The sequence below is a fragment of the Thunnus albacares genome, chromosome 9 (assembly GCF_914725855.1).
Source record: "Thunnus albacares chromosome 9, fThuAlb1.1, whole genome shotgun sequence".
NCBI classification, from domain to species: domain Eukaryota; kingdom Metazoa; phylum Chordata; class Actinopteri; order Scombriformes; family Scombridae; genus Thunnus; species Thunnus albacares.
In genome coordinates this window covers 24,068,866-24,096,717 of record NC_058114.1, presented here as the reverse complement: position 1 = coordinate 24,096,717, position 27,852 = coordinate 24,068,866, and the positions used below count along the sequence as shown (strand labels likewise).

General features: G+C 40.2%; 1 protein-coding gene across 2 annotated transcripts in view; it reads left to right on the top strand.

Moving 5' to 3' along the window:
* The window catches only part of yjefn3 (YjeF N-terminal domain containing 3), a 43,083-nt gene extending 16,432 nt beyond the window's left edge, over nt 1–26,651 (top strand). The window contains exons 2-6 of one of the 2 annotated variants that reach the window (XM_044360492.1): nt 13,573–13,681; nt 21,042–21,152; nt 24,559–24,672; nt 25,427–25,577; nt 25,869–26,651. In XM_044360492.1, coding sequence (XP_044216427.1) covers nt 13,573–13,681; nt 21,042–21,152; nt 24,559–24,672; nt 25,427–25,577; nt 25,869–26,065 — 682 coding nt within the window. In that variant the 3' untranslated portion in view covers nt 26,066–26,651. The remainder of the gene's footprint in view (nt 1–13,572; nt 13,682–21,041; nt 21,153–24,558; nt 24,673–25,426; nt 25,578–25,868) is intronic. The other variant, XM_044360493.1, reaches the window with a different exon arrangement.
* The last annotated feature ends 1,201 nt before the right edge of the window (nt 26,652–27,852 follow it).

Sequence of the window (27,852 nt, the reverse complement as noted above, 5' to 3'; positions counted from 1 at the left end):
CCACACGTACGCATGCGTGCATACACACACATGCCAGAGTGGCCTGTGAAAGGTCGGCCGAATGCCAGTTTCGATGCGATGGCTCTCTGGTCCCTCTTATGGTTCCCCCTGCTGCTGTGCTCATCAATTATACACAGCCTGCACATTGTGTGTGTTTGTGTGCCTATGCAGGTGCTCTTGGGTGGGGATGCATTTGTGTCAGAAACAAAACCTTGTTTGGTGTGAAGGCTTCTGGCCAAACATGAGTTTGGAGGACACTGAGACACAGTGGCAGTTTGGGTTAGAAGCTGTGTTTTCCCATTACTATGCTCTTGGCTGTTTATCTGCATGCGTTCTGTATCAATTGACCTGCCTACCTTTTCCTTGTGAAACAGTCTATATAGTTACTCAGGAGAGACAGGATTAGATCACACACACACACACACACACACACACACACACACACACACACACACACAGAGTGAGCAATTTATGTGTAGGGACTCCAAAGAAAGCCTTGGAGAGTTTGCAGCAGCAGCACAAGCATCATTTTCTTTTTGTCCTCCCCTAGTTTTGCCTTGGGGGTTCTCTCATCTTGCTTTTTTATTGGCAATGCTGCAAAATATAGCCATAAAGTGTGCAAGCAGAAAAGAGATTAGACTTTCGTATCCAAAGGAGCCAGTCTGCAGTGGTGAAACTCACTGAAAAAAAAAAGACTGAAATTAGCCTGCCAAGTTTTTCTCTTCAGTATGTACACCCCTGAACACCAAACCGTTTATCGGCCTCACTTTTATGAGAAGTTTTTATAAACTACAGACAAACTATAGACATCACTTGTGGACAGAAAACAGAGGGCAGATGTCATACAAGTTATGGAGGGAGCTATTTGGGCTATTTTTGAGATGTTAATGTAGGATAGAACAGAATAAAGCAGAGTACACAAAAGAAGGAAGAAAGAATTGACAGTATGACATGGTTGGCCTTTATTTGACAGTTGAAACCTGCCGCGCTGCCCTGCTGAGAGAGAAACTGGCAGGGGATAAGATTCAGGGAAGGAGAGTTGCAAGAGTTGCAACAGACATGCCCTGCAGGTTCATAACATCTCCACCTCATCCCGAGCTTTCTATTTTTACCTATATAGTACACAACAACATTGCATGCAGGTGCTCATCATCGCACAAATAAACACCTTCTTTAAGGCTGTTGTCTTCAGTTCCTCACAGACACAATCTACAGAGACTAGTCACACTAATAATCTCTTTATTGCTGCTGCTCCTGAAGTTCTAGTTTCACTTGAGCTAGGTTCTGCTCAGATATGACTGATCCTAATATTCTAGTTAATCTTCTGAGGAGCACATACACTCTTCTCAAGTGGTTTATTTCAGATCGTTCTAACAGACTTTCTAAGTCTAAATCTCTAAGAATAAAAGTGACATTTGCTGCCAAGGCCTCAAAACTCTTCAACAACCTCTCTAAAGAAATCTACATCGCTGCTTAAAACTTGCGTTTCTGCTGTAGCTGGTAATTGCTGTTGTGTTTTTGTCTGGTCTTAAATATTCTGTCACCATTTAAAAAATAGATCACTTTGTGTCCATAAGAAAATAATGTTTGCTTGACTATTTTCATGAACAGGATGAAAAACAGATGCTGGACTATGAGTGCAAAGCCTCACATGACATAACAATACAAGATAACGTGCTTTACTCATTTATGAAACCCCAGAATGCAATACTAAAATTGCTAGGGTTTCCCCAATAGGGAAAAAATATGTTAAATTCTTTTAACATTCCTCTCTTGAGAAGCCAGTCTTTATGCCTGATCCACAGGATATTGAATGTTAGAATCCAATGACTTGATTTTATCTACACAGCACATTTTTCAATTACAGCACCAAGCATTTCACTTTGAGGTTTTTTTTTGTTTCTTGTTTTTTTTTTAAACTGGATTATGTGTTTTTGTAACCAGCAGTTTTGTTATGGCTAAATTTGTGCACACACATTTACTGACACATTTTGCTTTCTTTTTAATCATTTTAATCTTCATATCCGTTCATATGGATTATTTATTATTGTCAGAGATGCGATTGTGAATACATTCATGTATTTGTAATTTGAGTTATGTGTTTTCATGATAAAAAAGATAAAAGGCCTCATGGGAGTATAGACCAGCCTTAAAGGGAAACTTTGTGATTTTTCAACCTTGACCCTAGTTTTCCATTGTTTTAGGTCTAAGTGACTAATGGTGACAACAATTTTTGAAACTGGTCCAGTATTAAGCGAGAGTGCTTCAGATGGCAGCTGCAAAAACTGGCTGCAATGTAATCATATGTCGTGCACCGTCAATGTACATCCACTAAAAGTTTTTGATTTTGCCACTGACAGGCTCAGTTTGTTATTATAAGTGTCTTACAACAAAAGCAATCTTAAACACAGGAACTAGCCACCTGTAGCAGCATTATGGCTAACTGCAGAGGGATCCATATTTGGGTCAGCTTGCTGGTTTAACTAACCTACCTGTGCATATTCATCTGTGCACACTGGTTTGTTTACATGCATTGAGGCTGACTTGCACCACCGTTAGACTGTAAGGAAACAAAAAAAAACTAAGTGCAATTATTCCCTTTAAATACAGCAAACAGCATGTTATTCACTTTTAGCTGGTTTCAGTGGCTCTATCAATTCTCAGTGGACATTAGCCACATAATGATAGATCACTGACTCTGATTTAACACTGTCTCATGCTGATATAGTCAAGCATTGTGCTCTGAGTTTATAGCCCCGGAGAAAAGAATTTATTTAGCCACATATAGCAGAGAAGACTCTGGGAACATTTGTCCTCTTCGTAGCAGGGTTTTATTACTGTGACTTGTGCCTTTGTGCCCCCGTATTGCCGGTGGTGGTGGTTCTAATTATGGTGTGTCACTTTCTCCTCCTCTGTTCCCCCTGTCTGCTGCCGCTCCACCTTCCTCATCTATCCTTCACTTACTCTTGTTATGTTGCCATAATAGTTCAGACCTCTCTCTTACAGCAGCTTTTCTCATTTTTCACTTTATTACAGTCCCACTGAATGGTAAACAATATCAGTCTTTACTGCATGTTCTAAAATTTCAAGACCAATTTTTCCATCATTATTGTGAATGCTTTGAGCACCCAATTATAGCTATGAAAGTGTCATTTTTCTGCTAACTGTCAAGATTTTCTTTAAGTCTATCGATTGCTGCATGTTGATGTCCGATCACTCGACGCCATTATGACACTCAGCTACACAACTGCAGCTCTGTGTGTTTGCTATTTTAGTATACTGACATCTGTAAGCATTTCTTAACATTACTGAACTGGGTGCTCTTCTAAAGTCACCCTCAAACATGTTAACTGACAGGCTTCAGGTTGCAAACCAAGCATTCACGCTCAGTCGTCAGTTCCATAAAGTGAGGAAGAGTCAATGAAATTGAATTACAGTTCAACATATTGAGCAAGCAAGCGGATGTCAAGTATGCTAAAATGCACAATGGTTTATTTTGGGTCAGCTATGAATGTATTATTTTCATTGATTAGAAAGGAGCATACTGCACTCATTTTTTCTTCTTAGTGTGCTCTTCATGTACAGTCACATGATTCTGGCAATGGTGTTGCTATGGCACCGGGGCCGTCCATATGGGGCACACTAGGGAGGAAAATGAGGTCACCTTTTTCTTGTATAAGTTCAGATGATGCACTGAACCATCATATGTTACCTGCAAAGACACATTATGAGATTGATGTACGTGTCGAGGGCCAACTCTGAGTATGACTGGTCACTGGAGATAGATTTTGACTTATTAATTACAGTTGTGAGTTATGTGGCTGTATCTGGAAACACAGTAGGTTGGCAGGTCTAAACAGGGTCAGAGAGACAGTTTCATACTGTATGTAAGGACAGCCGGGCCAAATCTCTCTCCAAAGAGAGGCTGTTCTTCCTAAAGCACTAGGCGACTGATACATTGTTGATATTAAACTTCGGTTCACTTAGTAACACAGATGGATCATCAGTCTGCTGTGTCCTGGCTAGCGGCCTTTATAAGGGCGTTTTCAGTACCTGGAGGACAGGACCCAGCTGCAGCGGAAACAAATTGGATGTGACAACACACATTGCCTTGTAATTTTTGATCCTGATATCTTCTATCCTCAAAGGGAGGGAGCTGGGTTTAAAGCAGAGACAGAGGTTATAAATGTATGTTCTGGATAACAAGGTCAAAGCATTAAAGACCACTGAGAGGGCACAACTTGATGTCCACTGTGGGCATGTGGCCATGCCCTTGCTCATGTATGTCTTGAGGTCTTAAAGTCTATTTGTGCTTTGATGCGTCTGTGTGTGGGTGCCTCTCCCTTTAGATAACAGCCCTCCTTTTGCGGTCACATGACATCTACAAATGGGGGACAAGTGGACTCACTGGTGTATATTTTTAGTTGACAAAAACACACACACAGGAAATAAAACACAGAAATGAGCACCTGTGGCTTAAGGTAAATATGATACACATCTTTTATATGTGTACAGGTGCATGGCTGCTGCTGGAGGACATGAATTATGAGAGCAAAATGCAGGAGCCACTGATTAGGATTATCTAAATGTCTGTCTGGTCGTACCGGATATGAGGAACATGAGGAGACGGTTAAACTGATTAAGCCTGATTTGAAAGAATGATGCTACTGGAGACAGTTCAATGGATGTGATTGTGACTCTCTCTCACTCTCTCTCACACACACACTACATACAGCCAGTTCTAAATTATTGCCCAAGGAGAAACACAGTGAATCATGCCATCCTGATTTGATAAGAATTGAGCAGCATGAAGGGGTTCACGCTGGGCATTTAGAATGAGACCATATGGAAGCACAAGGCCAGTGCTTATCTGCCAGCTGTGGCTGCTTATCAGACACTCCTACTGCCACAGCACCTGATCCTCCTGCCCATCATCCAATTATGCAGAGGGAAACATAATACATATCTTTATGCTTCCAGGAGTCTACAAATGTGAATTTGAATGCAGTCAGACAGCATAAACACCTCGTAATGAGTCATACTCACTCATGTTTTTGGCTATGATGTGATTACACTAATTATTGCAGGATTGTAGTAACTTCAGCAAGAAAATGTTGATGCTGCACATCCAGCCAGGCATTCAGAAACCCATCACCCAAACTGCATATGCTGTACACTCTGCGTGTTATATAGCCTAGGCAAAACCAGAAACACCTATGCATTTACATTTAGACATAATCCCGTATACTGTAGGCCACTGGTTTACATTTGAGATGTGGTTATGTAAGGACTTAACACCTTTGTTTTGTTTCAGTTATTTCTTTGTCTTGAAGACAAAATAGTGACTGCTCTTGTCATTCCTTTTAAAAAAAATCATTGCAAGTGACTCTTTGCGGGTATTCCCACTGACGCATTTGTCCTTTCCAATTTTATTCTCATTTCAACCAATAAAGATAATCCTTCCGTTCTCTAAACTTCAGGCAATTTGGACATGGATCAATCCACTTTTCTCTTCTCTTTCTGCCCCCCTCCCCCCTCGACTTTCTTTTCACGTTTGCTCATCCTCTCCATTTCCCTTTACATCATTTCTTAGCTGGATGCTGCAGGACTTCATGGAGGCACACTCTGGGAGGTGTGACTGATGATGAAAGGTGTCCTGAGATGACACATATTAAATGATGCACACATACTGTATACACACACACCTGGGAGAGCCCACTGATAATCTGGTTGTAATGACAGGGGATACATCCTTTAGCAACACAGTACAAGATATAATACTTGGCAGGACATAAGCAGAGCTGTCCATCAGCATGATGCCAAAATTATGGCCAAAACCTTTTAGCTGGAACAAGGCTGAGTGTCTATAATAAGATTATCCTAATGATGAAAGTGAGGCTTAGAATGAATAATGATAGGTGCATTGCCTCACTTCTCTGCTTATAGTATAATGGTGTATACCGGTTTTCCTCTAAAGACATTCCTTAGGTCAAAAACCTGTGTGTTTAAAAAAAAAAGCAAAACACACACACACACACACACACACACACACACACACACACACACACACACACACACACACACACACACACCAAATTAAATCAACCAGGGTGAGTCACCTCCCATGTGCTCTCTCAGTCTCAGTTACTCTCTCTGCATGTCTCTTGCTGTCACCCCTCCATCTGCCATCACTCTGGTTCAGTGAAGTGCGAACCTTAATCAGAGCAGCAGCGATAGACAGAGATAGAAGGGTGGCAGAATAGGACGGCGGGAGTGATAGAAGGAAGACAGAGAAAGAAAATGCAAGAGGCAACTTGGTTGAATTATGGAAAGGTCAGTAAACTTGGAGATCAAAGAACAGAGTGAAGCAGTGGAGGGAAAGCACTAGCAAAGTGGGTGATTGAAAGGATTGAAAGGAGAGGAAAAAGTGGACTGGAGAATATTACAGGATCTCTTGCTGCACTTTTGTACCTCAGGATTTGATGCACATACTTCTCAAACAGCTCGGTCAAGGTGTTTCTGCATCATTTTTTTTTTTTACAATGAATTTCCAAGAAAAAGAAACCTTACATTTAGTGTTGATGGAGCACAGCTATCAGTTTTCTCTCTCCTCATCGAAAATCCAGAACACATGACTTAGTGAGCACAGGCCTACTGTACACAACAATGGCTATTGGCTAGACCAGCAATTGTAGCTAACACAAAAGCTTTTATCCACTGTATTTAGGCTGAATCATCACCTTGCTCTATTAACTGTGATAGACAGCAACAAAATAGATGCTTGTTTATATGGAAATGTCACACATTAGTATTTTAAAGAGGACAGAAACAGAGTGGGTCCCTTCTTAGCAATACATTATTTGATGTGTTACTTTATTTGTGTTTAAAAGGCCTGAAGTATCATTAACAACTCATAGAGTATTAGATAGAGTGGAAGGTGGACAGATAATGGCAGAGAGGACAGGAGGAGAGGGGAGGAGAGAAGAGCATGCCGTGGACTTAATGAACAGTGTGTTTTTATTCTCTGTCCCCTGTCTGACTAATTATTACCTCCTCTTTTATAGAGCAGAACAGTTCCCCTCACTCACATGGCCTTCTACTAGTGGGTACAGTTAGGTTAATTACACAACAGTAAATCAGGAGCAGGTAGCAGCAGGGCTGTATGATCAGTTGTTATGAGGTGGCACTAGTGCTGAAGAGGATGAAATGTTTTGTAGAGCGTTCAACAACACTGAGATAAAAATGTCTTACATGTAGGTATACTGTTCATACTTTAAACTACAAAGAACACAATGTGAGCATATAACAAAGAGTTTATATTGTTGAGTAATTAAATATAGCTTGCAAAAATATAGATTTGAAATAGTTGCATGGATCTGTCAGGAATCTTAGAAACAAATAAAACTAGATAGCTTTAATGAATTTTAAAATGACTTCAGAGAAAACAGTTCAGTTTTTCTTCTTCATGTTTTTGTGAAAGTGACACATCTTGCTTTGTCTGGAAGCAGTTTGTTAAAAAAAAGACAAAAAGGCTAGCAGCTCTGTGAGGCTAAACGCTATTGCCAGCATGCTTTGTTCACCATTTCAGTTTAGCACGTTAGCATGCTAACATATACTAAGAGTTGTCCTCCCATGAAAAGCAACCCATAGGTTGTAAATTCAGTCGCCAAAAATGACCTATAGTTACGTTCGAGTGACAGACGCCATCTAATGGCTGTAGTAATAATAACCCGGGGAAGTGACGCAATTCAGATGATGTCAATATAAGGTGACTTCCTCATTTGTAGGAAGCGGGTTGGGTGAATGGCTAGATAGTTAGTCAGAGGTTCCCAAAACGGGTGCCACACCACCCTGAGGTGCTGTGAGGACGGAACATTGATTCGAGATTAGTCCTCATTGTTCATCTATTGTGTATTTTTACATTTCACCACATTAAAGAAATCAGCAACATTTACATTACCTACATTTTACATTATGTTTTCAAACATAACAAAACAGAATAAATAAGCAATAAATTCCAAAATCAGTGTATTAAAAACTTTTACTATGCAGGTAGTTGCAGCTGACCTGACAACTCATGGTTGTAGATTGTCATAGTAACCACAACATGTATTCCGGCTCAGGAGTTTTGTAGGAGCACAGCAGTCAGAAAAAAAGTGAGCATGAGAGCAGCAATACAAAGATTTGAGACGGTAAATAAAGCGTTAAGAAATGCTGAAACATCCTAGCTCTCAACACAGAGACGACTGAAACTGAGCGGACTGTAAGATTTAGTGGCATCTAGTGGTTAGCTGGCAGATTGCAACCAACTGAGTAACCCTCCCCTCACCCTCCACCTCCCAAGTATGTAGGAGAACCTACGGTGGCCACACAATTTGTGAAATTCTGGGCTACTGTAGAAACATGGCAGTGCAACATGCAGGCAGATATTTAGTCATAAACCAAAGCCATGGACAAATTTTGACCTCATGATGGCCCTAGATGAAAAGACAGGGGATCACCAACGTTACTCTAATGCATTATCTGGGAACCATGAATGTCTATACAAAATTGTAATGGAAATCTATCTAATAATTTAAAATATTTCAGTCTGGAACAAAATGGTGGAACAACCAACTGATAGACCAACATTGCCATGAGCCACACTGCCAGCATAGCTAAAAATAAATTAGAAACATAGCAGGAAATAATTTTGAAGTGTGACAAGCTGTAGGCACTAGTGTATCAGATGTTGTCAAAGTGGATTTTCTTTGATTAGTTGAACAAATACTATGTTTTCGGTGCTCTTTATATAAAGAGCTTAAAAGAACCCAAGCCACAGGCTATAAGATATCTTGCATGCCTTGAGTTCTTGTCTATTTTTTGTCTGGTTCCCTGTCTTATTTGAGTCTCCTGGCAAACATAAAATGCGAGGTTTGATAGATGTCGACTACAGTCTTGCACTTGCAGTTATTTTAATCAACCCGCGGATCACACTGGAAAGGTGGAAATTAGGCAAACTGAGAGGAGGGTGGGTGGGAAGTGTGGCTATTTCAGTCCTGCAGCGTTAGAAAAATAGAAGCTCTTTTCTGTTTTCAGTAGAGTATTCATCTCTCATACGATACAAGGATGCTTCACAGCTACAGACTATATACAGTAACATGCATGTCAGTGTCACTGGCCGGCATCACATGATAATTTTAGTATGATTGTGTGCTGCTTTTGCTAGTCTCACTGTATCTATTTTGGATTGCATTATATGCTATTTAACAGATGTTGTTGCATCCAGCCATTTTATACTCTTTTTTTTATGCTCCAAATGCTACATTTTCTGTGTGTGACTCAGTACACACAGTACAGCGTGTACTGCTAAACAGTTTATGTATTATCATATTTCTATCAAAAAATATGCTCTGATTGTTCAGAAACAATGAGAACTGATGATGAAAGACTAGTATAGCTTCTTCTTTGTATGCTTAATGATTGTCACTCTTTCATCCACACATTATAATTAATTCATGTGTTGAAATTTACATTTAAATGTTTTTAGGAGCCGCGCCTTCTCCATTATTATTTAAATTATTTTTTTATCTTTGCTGTATGTGCTCATGCTGCAGTGTCCCAATGAAGACCATTAAAGTTTCATTTTACCTTATCTCAAGGTAAGGTAAGGTAAACAGACTCATTAAGCAGGTTGTGATCACAGTTGAGCAGCACTACAATGAAGGTGACACACTGCAGGAGCACATAACACATAGCATGGGGGAAATCAACTCTCCCTCTGAGGAGAGGATACTGGCTGCTGCATGGCTGTGACTACATGTGCAACAGAAGCTAATACTCATAAGGCCCAATTTTCTGCAGCCACACTACACATGCACACACCCACACATTTTGAAAATCAAGGCAGGGTAACATCTACATATACCTGCTTTCCTTTGGATTGGAAGCAATTGGGTTTTGAAGCATTCAGAAAAGTCATCAAGCACATTGAAATGCAAAAATAATTGGTTAAATAATTTTCCATATAATAAAAGAACAAACTTGAGTAGATTTAGGTAATAAATGCTTAATAAAGAATTTAAATAAGCACGATAAGAGCTGGTGATTGGAAAGACATGTGGCAACAGCCATCTGTCTTTGGTCTGTCCTGAATGCTGTGTGCTGCTCCCTTGTGGTAAAACCTGTTGGCTAACACTAGCAGCTGTTGGGGCTGTACAGCCACAACACTTTATTCTGTCAGTAACGTTAAGGATCAATAGTAATTGCTTGTTCAGCAGCAGAATTGTTACTGTCCAGGGTTCAGGGTTCTTCACCCACTGACTACAGCACCACAAATTTTTACCCAAATTGGATTTCCTTTCTCTGTTTTAAAGGCAAACACATAAAATAGCCTGTCGTCATGTAGAATCAATTGGGCACAATAGAAAGAAGCTGTAAGAAACTCTGGTGTTGCTGGGTGCAGCGAACAGAGAGCAAACCCTGAGGACCGAGGTGAACTTTCCAAAGATCAACTTGTCACAGTGACTCAGGAAACATCCCTGAGGTGAGCTGTGGGTGACAGCTGCTGCCACTCCACTGGCACAGGTAAATGCCAGAAGCCCCACTTGGATACACTGACTTGCTGACACACATACATTCACACATACACACTCACTGCTGTGTCTTAAAAGAAGCTAAAATAAACACAAGCAGGCTTAGCATTAGTCACACCATCACCAGAGAATAGAGACAAAATGGCATAGAATGAATGTATGTACACATAATGAATGTATGTTACATGTACAGACTCCCTCTCATAAACACACACACACTTCTAACCGATCAACAGAAGACACCATAGCACACATCCTCAACACCACCATCTCACCTGGACAAGAAAGGGAGCTTTGTGAGATTACTGTTCACTGACTACAGTTCATCGTTTAACACTGTAGTTCCCTCCAGGCTCAAGGACCTGGGATTAAACACCTCACTGTGCATGTGGATCCTTGACTCCCTGACCAGCAGACCACAGGTGGTGAGGGTAAGCAGATACACCTCCCTCATTCTTAACATCTGAGCACCTCAGGGCTGCATTTTGAGCCCCCTGCTGTACTCACTGAACACACACGACTGTAGCCACCTTCGACACCATCATCAAGTTTGTTGACGACACAGCAATGGTGGGCCTGATCACAGATAACAATGAAAAGGTCTACCTGATGAATTAGAGGACCTGACCTGTTGGTGTCAGGACAACAACCTACTCCTGAATGTCAGCAAGCCTAAGGAGCTGATAGTGGGAAGAAGCAGGGAAGGAACTACGCCCCCCTTAATATCAACGGGTCCTTAGTGGAGAAGGTGTACAGCTTCAAGTTCCTTGGTGGCCACATCACTGAGGGCCTAACCTGGCCGCTGCAGAAAGGCAAGGCACAGACTGTTTCACTGCAGATGCTTGAGGAAATTCTAGGTGTCCCCTCAAATATTGAGAAATACTCCTGCACCACAGAGAGCGTCCTAATGGGGAACATCACTGCTTGGTATGGAAACAGCACCGAAAAAGACCACAAGGCCTTGTCAAGAGTGGTTTGTTTGGCTGAACACACAATAGGCATTGCTTTACCCTGCCTTAAGGATATTTACACCAGGCGCTGCAAGAATAAGGCTAAGAGAAAAATTAAGGATCCTAGCCACCCAGATAATGGCCTTCTCTCCTTGCTGTGGTTGAGAAGACGGTACTGGATACACCAGGCTAGCACTGAAAGGTTCAGGATGAGCTTCTACCCTCAGGCTACTAGGATCCTTAATGAGGTCGCTGTCTAAGACTGCGCACCCCTCCAATCATACACATACAGTTATTACTATTCTCATCCATTTTTATACATGTGACATATAGACTTGATTGATTGATTGACATGAACATACAAATTCACACATGCAAGGACACAGGATGACCCTATAGAGATTTAAATACAGTCCCTCACTGTAATTGTTCTGCATAAATAGAACTATAATAAAAACTACCTCGAGCGTGTGTTTGTCTTTCTTCCTGGAAAATGGATAGAGCTGAATGATAATAGTGAGGCAGTGGCATAATCAAGCATTATTACCGCATAAAAGACAAAAATTCTCCTGCTGGCAATGACGATTGAGTATTTAAATATTTTTTAAAAATGTAGATCCCTTCAGAATTCTGCAACCTCATTTTAAGCAAATCTGTTGCGCAGTGCATCTTCATCTTTTATTTGAGCACTCTGTATGCAAATCTAAATGATAAATTATGAATTAATTGTATGTGATGCTTGAATCTACAGTGAATGTCAATGTGTGGTGTGTGATTTGCTTTTTGCAGGATCCTTAAGTCCTTAGTTTTTTATGTCAACAAATGATGTAACTAGAAGAAGCACAAATAATGTAACCCAAAGAAAACACACACACATACATACACACACACACACATATACGGGATACCTGCACTCACGCACACACAAGACTCTTGATCTTCTGTAAGAGCAGAGTGGAGTGATCCTGCAGAGTGCTGATTAGAAGCAGAATATTGATTTTTTTCTGCATTGATCCCTCTCTCATCTTACTGATCTGCAATAGTCTGATAAATGCTCTTTAACACAGAAGACACAATTATCTAATCTCATTTGAACTCTTTAATCATCATTCTACTACTGTTGTTGGGTTTTCTTATATCTATATAGGGGTTTGGAAAACAAAGCAAATTATGACATCCAGTTGTGTTTCTACCTAAAAATTATTGTTTCGTCATCCAGGTTTTCTTCTTGAGCTGCAGTACTGAGGAGGGCCACTAGGTGTCTGTAGAGTAACAGAGATGTTACAGAATCAGAACTCAATGAGGAAGGCAGCCTATAACGATTTTCACTTACCTCCTCCTGCTGTTCATACTCTGAATAACAGGAGACAGCACAGTGGCTGTGGCCATGTCACCTGCCCACTGCTGTGCTGTCCTAACTGTATTTGTCACACGTGGACAGACACACACACACACACACACACACACACACACACACACACACACACACACACACACACACACATACATATACCTCCATGCTAAAATCAGCACCAGCAGGCTCCAATACAGCAGCATTAGTCACACTGTCACCATGCAGAGAGCAGCAAGAGGAAGTAAAGTAGCAATCAGTCTAGAACATATGTGTGAACATTTTATGATAAATGTAATAACCCGCACAGAAAACACATAAATGTGAGGTTGTGTGCACAGATGTCTTATTTCTGTGTCATGGAAAAACTGAAAGTCATTTTGTAAATGCCTCCCAGGGTGTTGGCCTCAGCATCGCTTGTGTATAGTACAGTATATTCAGGCAGAAACGACATTTTAATTCCCGCTACAGATCATTGAAATTCAGTGCATTTCTGCTGGAGGGCTAAATTATGAATTATGTGTGAAGCCTTTTAATAAGGCTCAGTGTATTTCTTGGTGCAGGCCGGTGACAACGTGTTAAAGATACAGTCCCTGATTCTCTTCCTGAAAAGCTACACCAACAGTTAAACCGATGATAAACAAACATGATCCCCCTCTTACTAACCATGCATTGTGTCTGGTTCTGTGTTTGACAGTAAAGGGGAGGCGGCATCTATCGAGACAGAGCTCGTGAGGGACTACAAGTTTGGACAACAGCAGCTGATAGAGATTTGGGGACACGCCTGTGCTCTTGCCATTACTAAGGTCTGTACTGTACAATGTCTATTAGCAAAGCTACTTTGTATCTTTTCTGTCTGTCTTTAGTGTGAATCAAAAAACAGCACGAGGCAAAAACTCTTCTCCTATTAAATCCACACATTCATAATTCAGTCATCCATCTGTCTGTATATATGCATACATAAACACTGCACAGACATCCATCCATCAACACATTCATCTACATATGTGGTTATGGCTTGCATCCGATACTATCACCATGAATAAAGGCTGAGGCAAATAACACCAGTGTATATTTTTATTGTGAAATGGACCTTTGCTTGAATGTGCTGTTATACTCTCAAAACTCTTTTCTTTGGGCCATTAAACCAGCGGCACCCAACATTGGACAGTGGTTGCCATTTACTGTTATGTGTGTTTGTGTCTGCATTTTAGTGTGTTAAGCAGTATTCTCACTAGCTGCACTGTAGACTATAACTTAAATTTTCATATATTTTGATATGTTTTTCCATGAATGTGAGTTTTATCCTCCTCCACTCTACTCTGTGTTTGCATTGCAACTAAACAGCAAAGTTCAACACTACAAACATTTAATAATTGTTTTAAAATGTCCTAGAAAGCTCTTCTTCACTATTTTGCAATCTTGTAGCTGTAAGGATTTACACAAATTAGTCCAATCCCTTTATGGGGGTTTGCAGTTTTTTCAAATCCACAAAATATTTGTGAAAAAAAAGATCAAATCAGACGAAGTCATGCATTTCTTTCCCATTTACAGCCCTTTTCTGCATCCAATCCATAACCATTGTTACAAACTAAAGTAAAAAAAAGAATCAAACTGTGGCCTCAACTAACCCACTCCTTTGCAAATCCATTTAATAGCCTAAACTGTGTATCTCTAGCAAGCCATTTCTAAAGGTCACAAATTTCATCCCATTTTGTTTTTGTAGAAAAGCGGCTGCACATTCTGCTACTTTGGGCCTCAGTAATCACCACAAAACCCAGCAAGATCCTAGTGTGACTGTTTGATTGTACAAGAGGACAAAAAGTCACAGCTGTTGCTACTTACACCTTCCTAATTTGCATGAACGTCCATACAAAATGTCTGAAGGAAATGTTCTAACTTTCTGTGACATTTACTTGCAAACATTTGAGCGGCTCACCTCGGGGCAGAACACCTGAGCTCATTCTGTGGCAACGCTCCTTGCTGCACCGGCCCAGAACCACAGCTCCTCTTCTCTGGTGTGGTTTCAGTTTCATTCTGCTGTGATCTGGACTGTGTCAAACTGAAGTGTGTGTGTGTGTGTCAGTGGAGGGCTGTTAGGAACACATGTGGTTCCCTTTGACCAGACCACTGGCTTGGTTTAACGCCACACTGGTTTCCTCAGTGAGCTCTTCAACAGGCTGTGATTAATAAGAGTCTGAGCTACAAGACACACAAGTCCTGCTATACTGTCATGAAGGGGGATGAAGAGAAACAGAGGGACAGAGACAGAGACAAAGAGAGAGAAAGACAGAGGCAGGAAAAAGATACAAAACATATCTATAGAGTTGATAACATCAGTTGGATGAGACACCTTTAATATCTTAGCTCAGAAAAAATGAGGAAGAGACAGACAAAAGAGAGCGAAAGGGAGTAGAAGCCTGAGAAGTCAGACAGGCAGATTCCCAGAAAGATATGAAGAAAGACGTAACATCATGAGAGACAAGAATGTTGTTTTTGACACTGCAAACAAAATGGAGATAACTGATGAGGAAAATTTCCAATAACACTGCCCAAAACATCATCTTAATATCAAACATATTTCTAATGAATCAGGATAAAGGAAAATCTAGTTGATTTGTGTCACAATCTATGAAATAAGAACGTCATAACAGTGATGTCTGTTCTCTTTAAAGCTGCAGTAATAAATATTTTTAAATTAACTATTTATTGAATGACTATGTGTGGCATGTAGTATGCATGTGGTAGGCATGGTATGTAGCGGCAAACCAAAAGAGAATTATCACCCAACTCAGCAGTCCCTCTCACTCTGTGGAGTTTTATAGCGTCTTTCAGCTCACTGTTTTGGTTTTACGGCCCTCAACTTTACCATTTTGACTCATTTTTAGCACTCTCACTAACTTTGTTTCCAACATTAACAGGAAGCTATTCTCAGCAAAAAGAGCTGTAATAAACCCACTGTATGCTACTTGCCCAGCACCAAATGGCAAACAGACTATTTAAGCAACTACCTCGTGAACATAACGGAGCATTTAGCAGCTAAAGAGCCAGATATTTCCCTGAGGAGATGGTGGCGACCTGAAACAGAGCTGAGAGGACAGTGAATATTGGACTTGTGAAAAATGAGGCCAAATTAATGCTAATGTTGTTCAGTGTGTGTTGGATGTATAAATGGGCTATTGTTTGCTGACATGTTCTGTACCTGAAAAGATCAATAAATGCAGGTTTTACTGGTGTTAGTGGGACTAATCAGTCATTATTGCATGCATGAAAGAAGTTTATTTTACACTTTTAATTGGTTTAGTTTTATAGGAATTCGTGTTAATCATCATGACCATTTTGGTAATACAACTATATATGGTTTAACCTAATAAGGCACAACATTCCTAGAGGGTGAGAAACAAACAGAAACCGACACAAAGGCAGTTTTAATAAAAATGGGAACATAAGAAAGAAAGAAAAAAAATAGCTAAAGCTTAGATAGGCGGAGTGGCAACATCAGTCAGAAGTAGAGACGTTGTGTTCTCCCCTCAGAGTATGTGATTAAACCCACCACATCCACTTCCCCTCTATTATCATCAGCCACCGCTGGCCCCATGCCTGGCCCCATGCCTGGCCCTCCACCACCAGCAGCAACAGCATAGCCTTACTAGACAAACATGGCCTGGACGCCCAGGGTCGCTGCTGCCCACAGCCGCCAGAAGCACACTACCGCTTACATGACATCACTGCTATTTAAGGAAAATTACAGTTAAAGGAGTTGCAGACAGTCTGATTTTACTGCTGGCCTACTGCTGTTGGCTTCCAAATATACCACACAAACAAGCAGTCACACACACACACACCTACACCTCTGGTTGCCAGATAGATTATAGGTTCTCTGTAAGTAATCCTTTTACTGTTCCAACAGCAGCAGCCGCAGCCACCAGGTCCAGACTGACTGTGTGTGTGTTTCTGTATCAGTCTGAAGCTTTTCAACACCTGAGTGGAAACAGGAGACGTTTTTTGTTGCCACACAGCAGTAAATTAATCTTTAGTTTACTGGAACCCATACACTGCAGTTTGGTCTTCATGTGCTAATATTAACAGGCACTGGTTTTGTGTGCATATGTGAATGTATTTGTGTTTTTAGGATCCTTATAATGTTTTCTCAGGCTCGGTGTGTGTGTCAGGCTGATTGGAGGTGAAAGCACATGTGCCTTTAACATTTATTTCAAAGAGGTATTCCCTTAGAGACCTTATTACAATCAAGACAGCCATATTTCTTAGGTGTATGTGTGCATATGAAAGAGTGTGTATGAGGGAGTCCTAACAATGCTAAGCACTAGATCCTGCACACTTCTGGGGCCTTAAAGTTCTTGTCATTTATTAGTTATTTTATTTTGAGTATGTCCTCATGTATTTTTAAGTTCTACAGGGGAACTGATAAAGACAAGCAACCAGATGATAGACCTGCTGAGCAGATGCAACAAGCCATCTGTCTGCACTTGTAGAAATCTCCTACACATAAAAATATCATAAATATCTCAAACATTGGAAAACATCTGAACAGGTTTATTAGCCTAAAATTGATTCATACTAGCTAGTTTTTCTAAAACATTACTGTGATCACATGTCATTTGTTGCCAAGGCAGTTTGAGCTGTTTGAGAATTTTATTGAAACAAGTTTTGGAATAAAGTGTATCATGTTCTTTTATCACTCAGTATGAGAAAGTAGTGAGGCTATCCTCACTCCTGGCTAAAAATCCATACAACTTCAGTCTGTTTTGAGCATGCTGTGGCCCTTTTTTTGGAAGCACATAGAATCAGGCCATACTTACAAGTTGTTTTTAATGTATTGATTAAACTATTCAGTAATCGAAATATTTCCTCAGCAGGCTTTTTTTTTCATTAAAAAACAGACAATGAAAAGAACACCTTCAGCAACATCATCACATACAGGAACCCATTAAAATGCTCTCTATCTAATGTTTTTTCTAATTACTTTCACTTGTTCAGTAATTACTTTGAAGTCCCATCAGAATAAATAAGTAGCTTTATTCATCAGAATGTATAATGCCTATTTTGCAAGTGAGATAAGACAAATGATTCAAAACATTTCGGTGAACTGCCTGAATTGATCTGGCCTGCACTCTTTATAGTTGCTTACCTTCAACAGTATGCAGCACTAATGGTTTCTCCAGAAGCTAGAAATGGTTCCAGCACTGATGTTGCTGATCCTTCCGACAGTCCTCAACATTCAGGGGTCATTAAATCTTATGATGTGTATTTGTGTATATTATAAAAACAAGATGAGAAGGAAGAAACAGACAGAGAGTATAAAGGAATGAAGGAGATCCAAGAGAGCCAAAAGAATTTAGTTTGATAATTTACACTAAAAACACACTTAATTTAAAGCTGCAGTATTTAATTTTTTGGGCCATGAGCTGCAGTGAGTATTATCACCATAATTTATCATTTTTATGGCAAACATGCTAGCCAATAATGGCCTATTTACACAACCAGCAGACATAGAGCAAAATTAGCGTTCATTTGGAGTCGTGTTCCTGCCCACCTGACAAATGTAAGTCCAATTTTCACTCTCCTTTTAGCCTTGTTTTGATCTCCACCAGCTCCTGAGAAAAACATGTTTACCTGGATAAGTGCTCCATTACTGTACGTTCACCAGCTGCTTTGTCTGACCAACACTTGGCTTTGAGTGAGTAGAATACAGTGGGTTTATCAGAAGAATTTTGCTGGAAAATGGTTCATAAGAGCAGAGTTGTCAGCCCAAAAACCAAAACAATGATCCAAAATAGACTAAAACACACTCCATAGAGTTGAGGTGAAATGTAGAGGTGGGTGATAATTCTCTGTTGGTTCCTTACTCGTGACCTCTTTTACACCCTTAAGATGAAAAATATTGATTAGTACAGCTGTAAGTCTACCCCTCTGCACCTTTAATCATTGGATATTATTTTAGTTTAGTAGCACATACTGTATATGGGTAACTTCACAGCAGGGGACAGCACTATCAGAGCTGGTTAGTCTTTAGTGGCTGGTTGCAGTAATTAAAGTTACCATTTCCCTCTAGGGAACAGGTCAGCACAGACAGCTTGACATTATGCCACACACACACATATATGCACATGTGGAGAGAAAATGCCGCTGTAAATGAACTCAGTGAGAATGTCATCAACATCAGGTTGCACAGTGTGAAACTCACTAAGAGCTTCAATCTCATTAGATATGAAAATGAAAGACGCTGTCTTGTTTTACTGTCTTCTACTCTCTACTCTTCCCTCTCAATCACTCCCTGCTCCTCTTTCCTAATATTACCATCAGCCCAGTGGCTCTCAGCAACCATAACAGTCTCTGCTATATCTCACTGAGTCGTGGTGATGATTCTTCAGCTGAGCTGTTATGATGGAGATAACGCCTGCTTTCTCCTCTCTTGGCTTCATCGCTCTAGCTAACGTGCTTTGAGCCTTGCTATATCCAATTATTCAACATGGAGAATGGCCTATTTCGCCATATGAACTTTCTCATGTTGTGAATATATTAGTGGAGATGAAAGTAAATGTGTTTTATGCACAGTGGAAGAACAACATTTGGAGCCAAACATGGAGGTGAGAAATCCACAGAGGATGATTTAATGTCTTTAAGAAGCAGCACAAAAAATTTTAGTTTGAATTATACTTTATACTGCAGCCTGTAAATAATGGTGTAATTATTTTGTAATTATGGTGCACTTACATAAATAACTTTGAATTATTACATGGTACAATAAAACATTTACAGAGAACCGAAACTCTTGCAATAAATGGGTAAAATCCTTTAAATTATCGTTTAACAACTTTTTGATTTACAGACACTTATAAAAATTTACAGGGTACAGTGATGTACTTATGGGGAAACAAATAAAGAAGCCACAGAATATTTTTTTGATCATGAAGAGCTTATTAATTCATTCATCCAGTAATGTCGTTGGGGACAGAAAACAAATATGTAACTAATTTACTGGGTAATTTACATGTATAGGTTCAAAGGCCTTAAAACTTATATTCTTTGTATCAGCCTTAACGACATTACTGTACTACTTCATTATTTTAACTACAGTAAGTACCCACTAGTTACATGATTATTGATTTATGAGTTCCCAATAAATACTAACTCCTAGACATTATCCTGCAATTCTTTTATGTGTGCTCCATAATGACAAAATACTTGTAATTTGTGAGCTGTGATCTGAACCATTACTGTTAACTGCTGTCATAAAACTGGGCTAAGTGGTCTTATGACACGTATTTTGACACACATTTATTGGGCTCTAATTGGACAAGATTTCCAAAAGCTAGTGTGAACTGTCTCCCTTTGTTCAAGTGCTTCTTCTAGTTTATGAAGTTATGCTGTGACCTTTACAATCATTCTTGCATAATCAAACAGCTCAGAAACTCTCAGTTAAGGCAAAATGAACAAAAACCATAAAAAGCACCAGCTAACAATTCATAATGATGGATTGATGGAAAATGAAGCCAGACACCTTTAGGGCTTCCAGTAATAATCATGACTGAGCGCACACACACATACACACACACAGACACAGACAGCAGTACTGTTTAGGTGTTGGAGAGGGAAGATTAGCCACTGAGGCTGACAGTTCCGCAGGCGAATACCGTTTATGAAGGTGCAGGGTGATTTACAAGGGAATTTGTGGCCAGTTAAATGAGGCAGATGCCAGCAGCCCGCTGCAGCCGGGGCCCAAATGGAAAGTGTGTTATATCCGGAAGCATCCCACGGACACTGGTATTTTTTCCACTGCTGCCAGAGTTATTTTAACGAGATTGCACCTTTTCTCATAGAGGGAAGAGACAACTGAGCTGGTGCCATTTCCACCCTTGTCTGGCATGCCTGGCATGTCTGGCAGTCAGGAACTCTTAGTATTATGGAGTGGCAGAGGCACAGATCAGATGACTTGCACTGAATAAGGAGCCTTTATAACTGAGGGATAAATACGGAATACTCATGACTCATCTATCTTCCTCTTGCTTTTGTGTCACTATTGTTCTCTATCAATAAGCACTTCTATTTTCTGTACATCTCTTCTATGGTCCCTCTGTCTTATGCTTTTCCTTTCCCTCACCTCCTGTTTCTAACCACCGGCCTCTTTTTCTCTTTTTCCACCAGGCCTACCCTCTCAACTCTCTAGCAAAGAAGCAGCCAACAGTGCTGGTGATCTGTGGTCCAGATCAAAATGGCTCCATTGGCTTGGTGTGTGCCCGACACCTGCGCATATTTGTAAGTCAGCTACTGTACTTATAAAGTGCAAAACGGTACCCAACAATATCACGCAACACTGAAAAGTATTTGGCAGAGTAAATCTATCAAATATACACCAAAATACAAGACAAATTATCAATTGTAAAACACAATCGGGTGCTCACACAGTCATTTGGACAATATCACAATAAAAAAGTCTTGCAAACGTTAACTTGTGTCAGAAGGGGATCCCCTATACAGGCCCTCTGTGTTTTACAGAATTTCATTTGAGCTCCTGTAAACGGCTCGGAGCAGTTATCCCATTACCCTCTCTGCAAGGGCACTCAGACAGTCATGATATCATGCTATTGTTACTCTTGTTAAAGCCGTCTGCATGTTACATTCAGCAGCCACGATATGATGTCATGACCACTACGTCTGCCCCCTAGGCCGCACACTGATTGACATTTCAAGACAAACTGTTTTTGGGGGGAGGATTCATCTTCTCAAAATCCATTAAAGATCATGACTTGAACTGAAAGGTATCTTTTTAGACGGTGCAGTTCATTTAAATGTATGGTGCGGTAGTCTATGCCCCAGTCTATGACTTTATTGGAGGGGAATATTGGATCTGTGCTTGGGGATCTTTGGTTTTAGAATGGAATGCATCTATACACTTTACCATATGTGTCTGACATACTAGATTTACAGTGCTTTGATAGTTCTGATTAAAGCCATGTTAGATGGACTCTGTATAAGCAGCCTGATGGCTCTCTGTGGAGTCTCACTGCCTCTCTGTCTCCCTCCCTCTGTCTTTTTCCCTCTTCAGGCCATGAATGAGGTCAGGGGTCAGCTGAGAGAGAGATATATTTTACCGTGGCATTCCAGAAATGAAAAAGGAGCCTCAAACTTAACTTTAAAAAACCCAAATCAGTTGGGCATTGATTCCATGATCCCCCCACTTCTCCAGACAAACTTTTGTGGTTAAGGGATTTTTTATTTGTGGTGTTTCCGATTTTATCTTTTTTTCTGCCTTTTCTTTATCGCTTCTACTTTTACTTTTGCATCTGTCTTTTCTTTTGGAGTTTTCTCCTACCGTGAAGCACATTGTACTGCATCTTGAAATGTGCTACATACATACATTATTATTATTTAAAGTGACTGCAAACTACAGTAGGCCGACTGGGACCCACACTTGTCTGAGTTTGCTCAAACTTGAGAAACTCGAGTACTTACTCTTGACTATGAATCGCTCTCCTGGTGTAAGAGTGTGTGTTTTTCATAGTGCGATGTGATCCCTGTCAGCAGGAAGATATGCAATTATACACGTGAGACAGACACATTAACACACCCACCCACCCACCCACACACACACACACACACACACACACACACACACACACACACACACACACACACACACACAAACACAGCCTTGAACCCCTGATGCAGAGCTGTGAATGTGATTAGACAGAGCATAGAAATGAATGATCAACTGCAGGCTAACAGGCCAACTTGCTTCTCACGTCACTCCAAGACGTCCTTGTTCTCAAAACCTGCTTGTGTCTGAGTCTGTCGTGCATCATTGAATATTTCCATTGCTAGGTATGGAGAAAAGCACAATGCTGCTTACCAGAAGATTTTCCGTGATCAAAGCTTATCTTAGATGAGAATAAAAAACAAGTCCTATGCACATTAGTTCTGGTGTATTGTTCAAATTAAAACAAGTGGACATTGTGTTATGTTTGGCTCATTAATGGTGCTCTATAGACAATCACTGCAGGGAGTTTGCATTACCAAGGTTGGTCAAGTTATAATCAGGATGAACCATATTCAAATATTCTTTATTATATACATTAACAGCAAAACAAGATAACACAAATGAAAGAAATCCTATTTAAAATGCAAAAATTAACATTTTGACATGTCTTCAAAGTTTTTGCATGCTGGGATGTTATTGTTTCACTGGATAAGGACTTTATTGTGCTGCAGAGGTCATCCCTTCATTCCTAATGGTCTATGTATAAAAACAGAATACTACAGAACACATCATCCCTCAGGGAGAGGAAGTGTAACCCTGTTACGTGTGAGCATTAACTGGAAGAAGACCGTGTCTGTACCCTTTGCTTGTTTCTGTCTCACAGCTCATTTCTGCTCAGTGACACTGACAGCCATTGTGAGGTCTTCCTTAGTTTCACATGCTATAACCACTGATGAGGTCAAGGGCATGCCGAGGCCAATGGCAACCCCAAGGGGACACACACACACACACACACACACACACACACACACACACACACACACACACACACACACACAGTGGATTGTATTTGGCTCGGCTGCTTGCTCTGTGCTCTGCGGAGATCACGATGCAGATGACGTCAAGTGATCGGAGGCCGTGGCAGTTGGATTGGTTTAGTATCCCCGAGGAGGCAACGGTCCGTCTGACCTGATAGATCACTTCCTGTGTAGGACAGCTCAGCTCAACCTGTTTTTTTTTTTTTTTTTTCTTTATTAAGAACAACTATATTTATTTATTCCTTCATGTGATGTCTGTGAAATGGTTCTTTGGCTTGAGTGGGATGCATTGGCCACATAGACATTTCTGTCTCCACTCCAATACAAAACAAGTGAACATTACTTTTTTTGTGCAATTCAACAGCAATGTGCTTTTCCAGAAAGTTTGATCTGCTTACTTTGCACAGACGGTGCTGTCAAAAGTTTCCATTGGAGCTACTTTCTGCTGAAGAAATAGTCCCAATTAATACTGTTTACAGCTTGTACTGTGGATTATCCAGAGTAATGACACACTGATCTGATTAGAGATCATACTGTTGAATTTTTCACTGTAATCTTTAAATGCTGTGACCACTAAATTTCCATTTCCTTTCACCTCTGTTGTTTTGGGGTTGAGGCAGATATTGCAAAGCCTGGACAAATAAAACAAAAAAATTGGGTTCACTGGCCCTTTAAAGTTGTGACATATGTAAATACTTATTGAGGAAGAAACTATAATGTTAACTTTTTTACATGATCACACAGGAAAACACACGCTCACCCTACTGACAGCGGATGTTAGGTTTTATGATTTATCTTTGCGACTGTGTAAAGGTCAAAGATCACAGGTGCTTCCTGCTGAGCATCACAGACCTTTCAGACTGCGTATGTCTGGATTTCTACTCTTCTCAGCATCCAATTTATAAGGGAAGTGTTCACTCAGGAGGCAGACTGTAGGAAACCACAACTTTTGATTACCAGTCAATAGTATTTTTACTTGTCGTGAGCTACAGGCCAAATGTACATTGAGGCATCATCCACACTCAATCAAATCAGTTTTGGCTATTGGCTATTTTCTTGATATTACATAACCTTCTCTCTCCCCCCCTTCCCTAACCACCACCCCCCTCATCTTCTTCTCTTTTGTTTTTCTTCTCATCTTACACAGGAATATGAACCCACCATCTACCACCCTAAACGCTCCTCTCACAGTCTACACCAGGACTTTACAGTGCAGTGTGAGAAGATGGACATCCCTTTTCTCTCCTATCTGCCCACAGAGGTCAGCAGCATGTTAACAGATTTACACTTTTTCCTTATGTAAAAGTGAATCAATCACCCTTATACACAAACACGCACACACACACACACACAATCTTGTAATGTAAAGCTGGTCTTCACTAGATGCATGTTTCGTCATATCTGTTAAATCCCCTGTTATATTTGTCTTGCTTCACAGATAAAATGAAAATGAAGTGATGTCTTTGTGTGTTGTGAAGTGTGAATGGCATATTAAAAACTATCAATGAATTTCAAGTCTACACTGGAAAACAATTTCTTACAGTGTAGATTGCTTTGATTAAATGATGGATTCGTATTTAGATCAGTGGTTCCCAACACTTTTTGGTTTGTGACCCTTTAAAATTAAAAAAATGTCTGCTTGTGACCCAGTATCACAGGTTACACATGTTTATGAGCTGTGAGAAGTTAAAAACAATATACAAATATGTACATTGAAAGAGCTACTTGTCACTGTAATGGACTGTGGATTTTACCCCTCATCTGGTGTAGTCACTATTTGAATGGATCTCTTTACATCCGACATGAAATGAAGGAACAATTATAGTGAGTAATTAATCTTCCAACGTATATATGAGTTGTTATGTGTATGAGTTTAATCATCTTGTGACCCATCAGATCTTTCTTGCGATCTGTTGGAGGGCTCTCCACCCTTTGGTTGGCAACCACTGATTTAGATGAATCTTGTGCAGGAGGCGAACTCTTCATTTATTCATAACGAGGTCTGTTCTGTTCAGGTGCAGCTCATAAACGATGCCTACAATCTGGTGATTGATGCAATGCTGGGCCCAGAGGCAGACCCTGCCAACATTAAGGAGCCCTACTCTGGTATTCTGGCCACCCTGAAGCAAGTCAAGACTCCCATTGCCAGTGTGGATGTGCCCTCAGGTATGTGCTCATACAAACTGTAGGTATCATGCTTGAAGCTCAGAAACACAACATGATAAATGGGCCTCCAGGCAGCTCCCAAGAAGCTCTGGCTCCCAGGCAGGAGTTTTTCAAGTCTAGAGGCACACGTGGAGGATAAATCTTATGCTACCGTCAGCAGAATGTGAGCTCATCATACTCCAAATATACAGCTTGCTGAGTTGTGAGCAAAAAGGACAAAAAAAAAAAAAAAGTCACAACGCTTGAACTTAAATGTCTCTTTTTCTTTTCTTCCCTTCTCTTGTTCCTCAGGTTGGGACGTAGAAGAAGCGAGTCAAGACGGGATAAACCCAGAAGTTCTCATCTCACTTACAGCACCGAAGAAGTGCGCCATGAGTTTCTCGGGGAAGCATTTCTTAGCTGGACGCTTCCTGCCCTATGACATCCAGAAAAAATACGAGCTTAACCTCCCAGAGTACCCTGGCACAGACTGTCTCATAGAATTGTAACACATGGGAAACATAAGAGCCAGTGGGGCCTCTCTTCATTTTGAAAGCGTACAGTTAATCTATTATTGTTTTGTATTTTATAGATTGTTAATGTGATTTAATGTTAACCTCTCAGTTGCGTAGATCAGGCTACATCTTAGCCAAATTTGCTGTTAAGCTACAGTAGGAGGATAATATTTAGAAACTGTGGTTTGAGTCGTGTCTTTTTAGAAAACGGCATCAGGAGTTTTTGTGTCAGTCTACTTGTAAAAGCTGTAGCATTTCACTTTCCTGTTTTTTTTTCTTTTTTGCAAAAGACAGAATTTCTTTTTTTTTCACTTTCAGCAAAGAAAGATAAATTTTCTATGACCACTGGAAACCTTTTCTTTCTTTAATGTTCATGTTCTGATGCTCTCATGTTTAACTTTCTACTGAAGTGTGCTGCTGAGATGAGTCACTGTAGGTTAGCAATTTCAAAATTTCTGTTTATGTGGTTTTGATTTGTTTGGTCGACTGGACTTCTGCATCACTTTTGTTTCAGTGACTTCATTGGCTACAAAAGGACCAGACAGTTCTCGTTGTCCAATAAAAAAAAGTTTATTTGAAAGATGTTTCAATTTCTGGGGTTCATATTTTCCTTCACGTAAAGAAACACAGACATTTTTATCATACTTTTTAGCCGACATCATGCATACTAGAGCTTTCAGAATGCTTGTTCTGTTACGTTACAGTCACTAATCACGAGGCCACCTAGCTGTGTTATATGCACATCACAGGCTATTAGGGTTGAGCCCCTTAGACGAGCGCACACCGTTACCTCTGTTTATTGGTTTCCAACTGGATTTGATTTCCTAATTAAAGCCATAAACAGGTGTGATCGGGCTATAATCAGCTGTAGAGGAAGGAAGGCCTCTTATTATTGAACTCAGGGCTGCTTCAATGGGAATGACTAAGCAAGGCTGCTGTGCTGTTTATGGATGAGGTAATGTGTATTTATACTAAGCACAGGAGCTTCTTCTGGATACTAAATCACTAATGCCCAGTGTGTGTGTGTGCACATGTGTGAGTGAGTGGGTGTAAAAAGTCAGTGAAAAGGAATGTCCATCCGTTTTTTACTTGGTGGTGGCTATTAAATCTGTCAGAGGCAAGCTGACAAGGGTTGTAGAAATATGTCCTAGCAATCAGTACTCTCTTGTCTCTCATGCCTGTCCAATCCCGGTCAGGAAACAACGTCTTGTCACCACTCTGTCAACTGTGCTTTTCATACGAGTGGTTGAGTAATGAGCTTCGGAGTCGTCGGTGGCCCGTGGAATTGAACAGTCACAACTGACAGCGGCACTTGTTGTAATATCCAGTGAGAGATAGTCTTACACTGAGAAGAAATGCGGTCAAAAGATGTAGTGGAGTTAGTAAAAGAGAGCAGCAGTGAAGCAGAAAGATTAATCTAGTGTACAACAGAAAAAGGATTATAATTTAACAATATACAGGGTCCAGGGTCCTGTCTCAGTGCAACTAAAAAGACTTTAGTTTTATTTCATTATGATAAATATTCATTTTAAGAAAGGAATATACTGTAATCGCATGTTTCCTATTAGAAACATGTTTTGTCTGCCAACAGATTAGATTATCCACTTTCAATGTTTAATGTTTGATTTTTGCAACAACTTTCAGCATTTTATAATTATTATTTTTGTTTTTATTCAAAATTCAGTAAAATATTTTATTTTTTGCAGGAACACACATCTCTACAGGGGAACACAAATAAAACAAAGTAATTTGATAAAAATACCATAAAAAGCTAATGAAAA